General features: G+C 50.1%; 1 protein-coding gene across 1 annotated transcript in view; it reads left to right on the forward strand.

The window, feature by feature from the left end:
• MYO18B (myosin XVIIIB) overlaps positions 1-12,391 on the forward strand; it is a 972,020-nt gene that overhangs the window by 272,318 nt on the left and 687,311 nt on the right. Inside the window, exons 17-18 of the mRNA XM_073582823.1 lie at positions 8,437-8,584; positions 8,757-8,916. Of these exons, the coding sequence (XP_073438924.1) occupies positions 8,437-8,584; positions 8,757-8,916 (308 nt within the window). The remainder of the gene's footprint in view (positions 1-8,436; positions 8,585-8,756; positions 8,917-12,391) is intronic.

The raw sequence follows: 12,391 nt of genomic DNA on the forward strand, positions 1-12,391 counted from the left end.
CAGGCATTCCTGTAGTACTTATCTATAAAAGTTATAAGATTACACCTTACATTCTGCCTGTCACAAAAGATTTACAACAGGATTTGTCCGCGTTCAGTTTGGCCTGCAGCAGCAGGCATTTTCCAGGGGCACCACGAGGAGGAACGGACTCACCCCCATTTACTGCTTAGTCTTCTTCTGCTTATAATTTTGATTTCTTCTATGCTGATTTTTTGTCTTATGCTTAATGTTCTTCTGCTTTCTGTTCTTCTGCTTTTGCTTCTTCTGCATCTTGTTCTTCTGTCTTTTGTTCTGTATCTTGGTGGTTGTCTTCATGCGAGAACCAACTGACAGAACTGGAACCCGTAGTGGCAGCAGAAGGAACAATAGCCAATGGCACTACTGAGGAACAGCTGACGGTGCTGGACCCCGGTTACTATGCAGGAGGTACCTGTGCTAAAAAGCACTACCAAGGACCAGCTGACGGTGCTGGACCTCGGATACCGAGATGGAGGCACCTAGGCCAAAGGCTGTGGCGAGAACCAGCAGACAGTGCTGGCACCCAGATGGGTAGCAGAAGGAACAAGAGCCAATGGCACTACCGAGGACCAACTGACGCTGCTGGACCACGGTTACTAAGCAGAAGGTACCTGTGCTAAAAAGCACTACCAAGGACCAGCTGATGGTACTGGACCTCGGATACCGAGATGGAGGCACCTAGGCCAAAGGCTGTGGCGAGAACCAGCAGACAGTGCTGGCACCCGGATGGGTAGCAGAAGGAACAAGAGCCAATGGCACTACCGAGGACCAACTGACGGTGCTGGACCACAGTTACTAAGAAGAAGGTACCTGTGCTAAAAAGCACTACCAAGGACCAGCTGACGGTGCTGGACCTCGGATACCGAGATGGAGGCACCTAGGCCAAAGGCTCTGGCGAGAACCAGCAGACAGTGCTGGCACCCGGATGGGTAGCAGAAGGAACAAGAGCCAATGGCACTACCGAGGACCAACTGACGGTGCTGGACCACGGTTACTAAGCAGAAGGTACCTGTGCTAAAAAGCACTACCAAGGACCAGCTGACGGTGCTGGACCTCGGATACCGAGATGGAGGCACCTAGGCCAAAGGCTGTGGCGAGAACCAGCAGACAGTGCTGGCACCCGGATGGGTAGCAGAAGGAACAAGAGCCAATGGCACTACTGAGGACCAACTGACGGTGCTGGACCACGGTTACTAAGCAGAAGGTACCTGTGCTAAAAAGCACTACCAAGGACCAGCTGATGGTGCTGGACCTCGGATACCGAGATGGAGGCACCTAGGCCAAAGGCTGTGGCGAGAACCAGCAGACAGTGCTGGCACCCGGATGGGTAGCAGAAGGAACAAGAGCCAATGGCACTACCGAGGACCAACTGACGGTGCTGGACCTCGGATACCGAGATGGAGGCACCTAGGCCAAAGGCTGTGGCGAGAACCAGCAGACAGTGCTGGCACCCAGATGGGTAGCAGAAGGAACAAGAGCCAATGGCACTACCGAGGACCAACTGACGGTGCTGGACCACGGTTACTAAGCAGAAGGTACCTGTGCTAAAAAGCACTACCAAGGACCAGCTGACGGTGCTGGACCTCGGATACCGAGATGGAGGCACCTAGGCCAAAGGCTGTGGCGAGAACCAGCAGACAGTGCTGGCACCCGGATGGGTAGCAGAAGGAACAAGAGCCAATGGCACTACCGAGGACCAACTGATGGTGCTGGACCACGGTTACTAAGCAGAAGGTACCTGTGCTAAAAAGCACTACCAAGGACCAGCTGACGGTGCTGGACCTCGGATACCGAGATGGAGGCACCTAGGCCAAAGGCTGTGGCGAGAACCAGCAGACAGTGCTGGCACCCGGATGGGTAGCAGAAGGAACAAGAGCCAATGGCACTACCGAGGACCAACTGACGGTGCTGGACCACGGTTACTAAGCAGAAGGTACCTGTGCTAAAAAGCACTACCAAGGACCAGCTGACGGTGCTGGACCTCGGATACCGAGATGGAGGCACCTAGGCCAAAGGCTGTGGCGAGAACCAGCAGACAGTGCTGGCACCCGGATGGGTAGCAGAAGGAACAAGAGCCAATGGCACTACCGAGGACCAACTGACGGTGCTGGACCACGGTTACTAAGCAGAAGGTACCTGTGCTAAAAAGCACTACCAAGGACCAGCTGATGGTGCTGGACCTCGGATACCGAGATGGAGGCACCTAGGCCAAAGGCTCTGGCGAGAACCAGCAGACAGTGCTGGAACCCGGGTGGGTAGCAGAAGGTACCCATTGAAAGCAAAGTAGCCAGGCCGCAAGCCGGCCGCAGTTACCGAAACCCACAGTCCTACAGGGGGTCCCTGTCCCATTGGCACTACGGATCCAGCCTTCAGTGCCAGTTCCCGCAGCCCACATAGGAGTCACCTAAACTGCAGGCACCGTAGAGTCGGCTAACCCGGCCGCAAGACGACAGGACAATGGATTGGTGGCATAGTGACCTTGACACTACCCGGAAACAGCAGGCGTGTTGGAACCAGGCTGGGTAACAGGGAGTCCCCATGCCAAAGACACTGCCGAGAACCAGCTGACGGTGCTGGAACCCAGATGGGTATCAAAAGCTACAAGAGCCAATGGCACTACCGAGGAACAGCTGACGGTGCTGGACCACGGTTACTAGGCAGGAGGTACCTGTGCTAGAAAGCACTACCAAGGACCAGCTGATGGTGCTGGACCTCGGATACCGAGATGGAGGCACCTAGGCCAAAGGCTCTGGCGAGAACCAGCAGACAGTGCTGGAACCCGGGTGGGTAGAAGAAGGTACCCATTGAAAGCAAAGTAGCCAGGCCGCAAGCCGGCCGCAGTTACCGAAACCCACAGTCCTACAAGGGGTCCCTGTCCCATTGGTACTACGGATCCAGCCTTCAGTGCCAGTTCCCGCAGCCCACATAGGAGTCACCTAAACTGCAGGCACCGTAGAGTCGGCTAACCCGGCCGCAAGACGACAGGACAACGGATTGGTGGCATAGTGACCTTGACACTACCCAGAAACAGCAGGCGTGCTGTAACCAGGCTGGGCAACAGGGAGTCCCCGTGCCAAAGACACTGCCGAGAACCAACTGGCGTTGTTGGAGCCCAGGGACAATCGTGGTGTAGGCCGAGGCCTACTTGGTGGTAGTTTTAGATTGTTTGTAGGCTACAACAGACTGTCAACGTGCTCCAATTAGGCATCTGTCTCCACTCTGTTTCCAGGATTTCACGTGACCACCAACACCGCCAGTTTATGCGTACAACAGCCGTCTGCCCAATTCACACGTGTTGCTGTGTTACTGGGATTCTGTAATGTCAGCAGATCCCCTGATGTGTGTCTGCCACTGTCTCCTGCTCTGTCCACCTTCCCACCGCTTGCAGTGGGAAGGTGGACAGCGCAGGAGACAGTGGCGGACACATATTGGGGGATCTGCTGATGTTACAGAACCCCAGTAACACAGGAACATGTGTGGAATGTGTGGACGGCTACTGTGAGCAGGAACTGGCGGTGTTGGAGGTCAGGGGAAATACTAGAGACAGAGTGGAGACAGAGGCCAAATCAGAGAATGTTTAAATCTGAAGTAGTTACAATTTGGAGGCAGCAGCAGTTTGCCCTCCACACAGCAGGGGATCAGCTGACGTTACTGACCCCCACTTTCACATGAACGAGTGTGTTTTTCTGTGTGGACAGCACTTCCGAGCACCAACTAGCGTTGTTGGAACCCAGGGACAATCATGGTGCAGGCCGAGGCCTACTAGGAGCCAGGTGTAAAGCAGAGGTATTTTGACTTTGGAGGGAGCAGGACACTTTGCCCTCCACACAGCAGGGGATCAGCTGACGTTACTGACCCCCACTTTCACATGAACGAGTGTGTTTTTCTGTGTGGACAGCACTTCCGAGCACCAACTAGCGTTGTTGGAGCCCAGGGAGAACCAGGGTGCAGGCCGAGGCCTACTTGGTGGCAGTTTTAGATTGTTTGTAGGCTACAACAGACTGTCAACGTGCTCCAATTAGGCATCTGTCTCCACTCTGTTTCCAGGATTTCACGTGACTACCAACACCGCCAGTTTATGCGTACAGTAGCCGTCTGCCCAATCCACACATGTTCCTGTGTTACTGGGATTCTGTAATGTCAGCAGATCCCCTGATGTGTGTCTGCCACTGTCTCCTGCTCTGTCCACATTCCCACCGCTTGCAGTGGGAAGGTGGACAGCGCAGGAGACAGTGGCGGACACACATTGGGGGATCTGCTGACGTAACAGAACCCCAGTAACACAGGAACAAGTGTGGAATGCGTGGACGGCAACTGTGAGCAGGAACTGGCGGTGTTGGAGGTCAGGGGAAATACTAGAGACAGAGTGGAGACAGAGGCCAAATCAGAGAATGTTTAAATCTGAAGTAGTTACAATTTGGAGGCAGCAGCAGTTTGCCCTCCACACAGCAGGGGATCAGCTGACGTTACTGAACCCCACTTTCACATGAACGAGTGTGTTTTTCTGTGTGGACAGCACTTCCGAGCACCAACTAGCGTTGTTGGAGCCCAGGGAGAACCAGGGTGCAGGCCGAGGCCTACTAGGAGCCAGGTGTAAAGCAGAGGTATTTTGACTTTGGAGGGAGCAGGACACTTTGCCCTCCACACAGCAGGGGATCTGCAGACGTTACTGACCCCCGCTTTCACATGAACGAGTGTGTTTTTCTGTATGGACGGCACTTCCGACCAACAACTGACGATGTTGGAGCCCAGGGATAGTCATTTTGTAGGCTGAGGCCTACTTGGAGGCAGTTTAAGATAAGACGTTGTTTGAATTTGGAGGCAGTAGCAGTTTGCCCTCCACACAGCAGGGGATCAGCTGACGTTACTGAACCCCATTTTCAAATGAACGAGTGTGTTTTTCTGTGTGGACAGCACTTCCGAGCACCAACTAGCGTTGTTGGAGCCCAGGGAGAACCAGGGTGCAGGCCGAGGCCTACTTGGTGGCAGTTTTAGATTGTTTGTAGGCTACAACAGACTGTCAACGTGCTCCAATTAGGCATCTGTCTCCACTCTGTTTCCAGGATTTCACGTGACTACCAACACCGCCAGTTTATGTGTACAGTAGCCGTCTGCCCAATCCACACGTGTTCCTGTGTTACTGGGATTCTGTAATGTCAGCAGATCCCCTGATGTGCGTCTGCCACTGTCTCCTGCTCTGTCCACCTTCCCACCGCTTGCAGTGGGAAGGTGGACAGCGCAGGAGACAGTGGCGGACACACATTGGGGGATCTGCTGACGTAACAGAACCCCAGTAACACAGGAACACGTGTGGAATGCGTGGACGGCAACTGTGAGCAGGAACTGGCGGTGTTGGAGGTCAGGGGAAATACTAGAGACAGAGTGGAGACAGAGGCCAAATCAGAGAATGTTTAAATCTGAAGTAGCTAAAATTTGGAGGCAGCAGCAGTTTGCCCTCCACACAGCAGGGGATCAGCTGACGTTACCGAACCCCACTTTCACATGAACGAGTGTGTTTTTCTGTGTGGACAGCACTTCTGAGCACCAACTGGCGTTGTCGGAGCCCAGGGAAAATGAGGTAGTAGGCCGAGGCCTACTTGGAGCCAGGTGTAAATCTGAGGTTGTTTGACTGTGGAGGGAGCAGGACACTTTGCCCTCCACACAGCAGGGGATCAGCTGACGTTACCGAACCCCACTTTCACATGAACGAGTGTGTTTTTCTGTGTGGACAGCACTTCCGAGCACCAACTGGCGTTGTCGGAGCCCAGGGAAAATGAGGTAGTAGGCCGAGGCCTACTTGGAGCCAGGTGTAAATCTGAGGTTGTTTGACTGTGGAGGGAGAAGGACACTTTGCCATACACACAGCAGGGGATCAGCTGACGTTACCGAACCCCACTTACACATGAGCGAGTGTTTTGTCTGAGCACCAACTGGCGGTGTCGGAGCCCAGGGAAAATCAGGTAGTAGGCCGAGGCCTACTTGGTGGCAGTTTGCGATTGTTTCTAGACTAATACTAACTGTCAACGTACTCCAATTAGGCCTCTGTCTTCACTCTGTTTCGAGTATTTCCGCTGGCTTCCAACCACGCCAGTTGCTGCTCTGAAATGCCGTCTGCACAACCCACACTTGTTCCTGTGTTACTGGGGTTCTGTAACAGCAGCTTCTCCCTAGAGGTGAGTCAGGCAATGTCTCCTGCTCTGTCCACATTTCCACTACAAGTAGTGGGAATGTAGACAAAGCAGGAGACATTGCCGTGCTCAACTCTGGAGATGAGCAGATGTTACAGGACCCAGGTACCACAGGAACAAGTGTGGATTGTGCAGACGGCACTTGAGAGCAGAAACAGGCGGTGTTGTAGGCCGGAGGAAATACTCAAAACAGAGTGGAGACAGAGGGCAAATCAGAGAACATATTAAATCAGAGGTAGTCAGAAGTTGTAGGCAGCTTGGAGAGTTTGCCGTACACACAGCAGGGGATCAGCTGACGTTACCGAACCCCACTTACACATGAGCGAGTGTTTTGTCTGTGCGGACAGCACTTCTGAGCAACAACGGGCGTTGCTGTAGCCCAGGAAATAAAGTTCAGGTCATAGAAACATGAACACAACAGGAGACCTGGATCCTGTTGCCAGCCAATTATTTATTCTGGAAGAGGACTGGCAAATTCAGGTGAGATCCAGGCCTTGTTCATTTTCACAAAAGTAAGCCGGTCAACATTATCGGCGGATAGCCGCGTGCGACGGTCTGTTACCACACCACCTGCAGCACTAAAGACACGTTCCGATAATACACTGGCAGCAGGGCAAGCCAGCACCTCCAATGCATACTGGCTAAGCTCTGGCCATGTATCCAGCTTAGAGACCCAATACTTGAACGGGGAAGAGCCGTCTGGGAGAACACTAACAGGGCACGACAAGTAGTCTGTCACCATCTGACGGAAATGTTGCCTCCTGCTGACTGGAGCCATCTGTGATGGTGTAGCCGTTTGTGGCGGTCCCACAAAACTTTTCCACATTTGGGCCATACTGGCCTTGCCTTGTCCTGCGGCACTGCCTCTGCTACCTCTTTGTGCAGAGCTTCCTCCACTGCCTCTACCCACATGGCTGCTTTGAAAAGCACTTCCAGCAACACTTGTGGGGGGAATGGAGAACATGATGGCCTGCACAAGTGTTTCTTGGTACTCCCGCATTTTTCGCTCCCGGTTCAACTGTGGTATGAGGCTTTGTAAGTTGTCCCGGTAGCGAGGATCTAGGAGGGTGTACACCCAATAATCAGCCGTGTGGAGAATGTTGGCGATGCGGCGGTCATTTAACAAGCACTGCAGCATGAAATCAACCATGTGCTGCAGACTGCCAACTGGACCGGAAACGCTGTCCCCAGCTTGAGGCAGCATCTCTGCCTGCTCAGCATCACCCCACCCTCGCTGTACACACTGACTACTAGAGCCTTGTGTACCTCCCTCCTCTGGAGAGATGTGTTCCTCCTCCTCCATTGACTCCTCGTCATCCTCCTCACTAAGTGTCCCCTGCCTGGGCCTTTGTGTGGAAGCACGTTGCGCAGACTTGCCAGAAGCAGATGGCATTTCTGACTGCTCATCCTCGACCTCTTCAAAAACCTCCTCACTTAGTGCTTGTAAGGTTTTTTGAAGCAGACAGATGAGGGGGACAGTCATGCTGATTAGTGCATCATCTGCACTGGCCATCCGCGTGGAGTCATCGAAGGCACGCAAAACTTGGCAGATGTCCCTCATAGTGGCCCACTCAGTGGTGGTGAAGTGTGTCCGGCGCACAGTGCGACTTGTTTGCGCCTGATGCAGCTGGTACTCCATTACTGCTGCCTGCTGCTCACACAACCACTCCAACATATGTAACGTTGAATTCCACCTGGTGGGGAGGTCACATATGATGCGATTTTTATAGTGCATCATGACATCATTTCAGCAGCCAATCACAGCCATGCCAGTAGTTAACATGCCTACATGCCTAACAGGATATGCCCACACTTCTGAGGATCCCCATTGGCTGAATCAAATCGAGCGGGCTCCTAGCATTATGGGAACTTCCGATTCCGGTATTCGATATGAAAAAAGTATCGGAACTAAGTATCGGAATTCCGATACAGCTAATATCGGCCGATACCCGATACTTGCGGTATCGGAACGCTCAACACTAATCATATATGAAGCTTTTTAGATTTTTTTCTAACATTGTTACACATGGTACCAGATACTAGTGCTTTAATTTAGTGAGGTGTTGTCTAGTGTTATATTTGGCTTCCCATTTGTGCTCTTGAGCCACAAATATACCTACATCAAAGATGGATAGATAGATAGAGAGATAGATACGATAGATAGATAGATAGATAGATAGATAGATAAGTGGGTATGGATGGATAGATATTTTTTTACTTTTTCTTACAGATAAATGTGCAAGCCACCAATCAAATGGAAGAGAAAAAAGGCCTTCTATGGATTCTCGATGAAGAAGTTCTCATTCAAGGTTCCACAGATGATAATGTTATCAACCGGTTGTGTTCATACTATGAAAGTTTAGGCGAAGATAAACAAGGTGAGGAGTGAAAGCACCTCGGTATGACAATAGATATGCAGTATTCTGCTGACCGCTAGTGTGAAGCTAGCTATATACAGTATAGTACTCTCATACACCTCTGTAGAAAAGACATGAATGAGTGTAATTGAAAGCAACATTTCCATATTGTAAAGTTTGATGTGCTTTTCAGATCATGGACCCCTTCGAAAGTGTGAACAACCTCTCCAATTTGAGATCCACCACCAGTTGGGAAAAGATCCCGTGCGATATGATGCTTCCAATTGGATCAACAAAGCCAAATTAAACTTATCTGCTGAAAATGCAGTGCTGGTTCTGCAACAATCTAAACTGTAAGTAGTCACACAATATTTTGCATAGCGTCTCAAAGCAAATATGTGACTAATGGAAGCTCCTGATTTATGGAGTTATTTCAAAGCTTTAAAGTGTAACTGTCATTGTAATATGTATTTAATAAATCAGCAATACATATGAAAATAACAAACTTTGTAAGATATATTTTATCAGCAAAATCTGCTTCTTTCTCCTCTTGGACTTTTCATTTATTTTCAAAATTCTCAATTTCAATTAAAATCTCTGTTCAGTAGAAACAAATGTTTACATCATTGAGATACAAGATGAGAGATACTACTGATAAGATTCTATGTAGAAGGGAGAAAAGACCAAGATGGAGGAGCTCCTATCTCCTCCCTCCTCTTCTACTTCTCCATAGAATCTTATCTATAGCAACTATCATCTATTTCAGTAATGTAACATTCCATCTTCACCGAATGCAGATTTTACCCATGAACTGAGAATTTTGAAAATGAATGATCGGTACCAGCCGGTGCTTCAAATATGATCGCTCCATGAAAGATGCGATGATGTTTGAATGCAGGATCTGGCTTTTTATCTGTACTTGGAGTCAGTTGTTATTTTGACTTGGAGAGCACCCAAATCCCATTACTCGAGGGCGACTAGATCCGGCTGCCTGGGAGACCCATCGAACTGCTTCTTTAGATGGCCAAACAGCATCCCCTTTTTGGCTGCTCCCAGGGTAGTAATGCCAGTGCATAGTGTGATTAAAGTGTGCAATCAGCTAAAAGATCGTGCTAGATAACAAATGCCATTTGTCACGATCAGGGGGTGTGACCTTTGGCTGCACACAGCTATCACACAGGGGGGCTTATCTTAGCTATCCCACTGCTGGCACCATGTGATAAAAACAGCAAGCTAGTCTTGCCCTAACAATTTACCGCGGGGGGGGTTTATTTTAGTTATCCCACCACTGCCACGATATGTTACAAGCTGTCGGGATTTATGGATATCCCGCTATCCAGTTCCAATTTGGAACTTGCAGCTCTCCGGCGCCCCCCTTTCCCTCAGGTCAGTCAGGGAGCTACACCTAGGATAATTAGTCGCCGGACGGGCTACTTGTTGTTGTTCACTGGCTATTAGGCCGCAGCAGTGAGGGAATTATAAATGCTTTGGACGCAGCCACACAATCAGCTTAAAAAACCCACTCAGTCACTGCCAGCGCTACCCACCTAGCCAGAACACACTTCGCTGCCACCAGCTTCAGATTTCTCTTATTAATATTTAAAATTAATAGAGGGGTTCAAAGCTAACCCAGATTAGGAGCGTAATTAGCTTATCGGCACATGAATTCGTTACAGCACAAGGAGGCAGAACTAATAAATGTTATCGTTTATTCCCAAAGATGGGCAGTGTTTACAGATGATAAAACGGCTTTACGATATGAGACAATAACAGTATGCACAACGCAACTACAAATAAAAGGGATTTAAAAAAAGCAGAGATACACTTACATATTGCTTAGATCATTTCGGGCAGAACCATGCGGGGAGGAGGAGCCAAATATCACCATTCATTTGAGATCTTATTGCCACGGCATCCCAGGCTAGAATGAGGGAGGGGTAGGGGAAAATACCTTATACCTTTTGCTTTGTGACATCACTAAAAGGGCTGGCTTTTGACAGTCCTCCCCTTTCTCAAAGTACAGATTTGGGTTCTGAAAATTGTAACCATCATATCTGGGCTTGAGAACCTAGCAGAATATCGGCAGAACCATCATTCATCTTATATTGAAATTAGCTTTGTAATGACATCAAACACTAGCTGTCTATTCTGCTTTGTCCAGGAGAAATCCATTTCTCTGGTTCTGTTGGTGCTAGAATTTAGAAAGAACCACTGTAGCGAAGCCCGATCTGCGCACGTCCCAATGTGTCATTTTCATATTCCTATTATAATCTGGTGGCGTTCCATGACCACGTGATTAGATTCTCATTATTGTCTATGAGAGTAGCTTCACATTGTGGAAAAGAGACAAAGGAATTCTTTCTGCTAATTAAGACATTCCTGAGGAAGGGGGGGACAGGAAAGAGTGAGTGGATTACACACTGGAGTCTCATATTACAAGGAGTGTATCTGGAGAGATGCAGGCAGAGGAGACACAAAGCTGCAATGTGTGACAGGCACACAGGGACAAGAACAGGGGGGTCACTTATCTCTGGGCAGCTATACACCCTTCTAGAAAGTGTAGAGAATGGAGGATTCTGGAATGTTCCAGAGAAATCATACATGATATTTTACATTATCGTTACACCATTCAGCATATACTTTTTCATTTTGATTAAAAAAATATTGATATCTAAATGTTGCCTCCTACAACGTGATTAGTGGAAATGGAGAACACTTCATCAGCATTTCTTACAATCTATAATATAACACTGTAAGCGTCACTCTGTCTGAAGCCTTTATAGACTGAGCAAGCGCGACGCGCCTGCGCAGTCTGGCTCCAGACAGAATGAGACATGCAGCGGTGAGGAGTGTGTATGGCACCGGAGATGGCGGTATGTGTACACACTGCATACCGCCATGTCCGGTGCCATACTAACATACTTACCTCACCCGGAGGAGCGTTGCCACAGCGCTTCTCTTTGGCTGGAGGCCGGGGCAGGAGTGCGGCCGGAATCGCGCATGCGCATAGCGCGATCCGGCGCCACTTTACTGAAGACACACTTGCAGTGTGTCTTCAGCAATATGGCACCGGACAGCACTATGGTCATGTGCGATTCTGGCCGCACTCCTGCCCCGGCCTCCAGCAGAACGTGACTCGGCTGGAGCACTGCAAAGAAGGGTGAGTATAAATGGTTTTTTTTGTATGTGTGTAGTTTTGATAGGAGTGAGGGGACCATGCATACCAGGATAGGGGAGGTGAGAGGACCATGCATACCAGGATAGGGGGATGAGGGGTACCAAGCATACCAGGATTGGGGGATGAGGGGTACCATGCATACCAGGATAGGGGGTGATGGGACCATGCATACCAGGATAGGGGGTGAGGGGACCATGCATACCAGGATTGGGGGATGAGGGGTACCATGCATACCAGGATAGGGGGTGAGGGAACCATGCATACCAGGATTGGGGGATGAGGGGTACCGTGCATACCAAGATAGGGGGGTGAGAGGACCATGCATACCAGGATTGGGGGATGAGGGGTACCATACATACCAGGATAGGGATGAGGGAGTACCATGCATACCAGGATTGGGGGATGAGGGGTACCATAAATACCAGGATAGGGATGAGGGAGTACCATGCATACCAGAATTGGGGGATGAGGGGTACCATGCATACCAGGATAGGGGGTGAGGGGACCATGCATATCAGGATTGGAGGATGAGGGGTACCATGCATACCAGGATAGGGGGTGAGGGGACCATACATACTAGGATAGGGATGAGGGAGTACCATGCATACCAGGATTGGGGGATGGGTACCATGCATACCAGGATTGGGGGA

Source organism: Dendrobates tinctorius, unplaced genomic scaffold (genome assembly GCF_039654945.1).
Source record: "Dendrobates tinctorius isolate UK_male_01 unplaced genomic scaffold, ASM3965494v1 ptg000073l, whole genome shotgun sequence".
Taxonomy (NCBI): domain Eukaryota; kingdom Metazoa; phylum Chordata; class Amphibia; order Anura; family Dendrobatidae; genus Dendrobates; species Dendrobates tinctorius.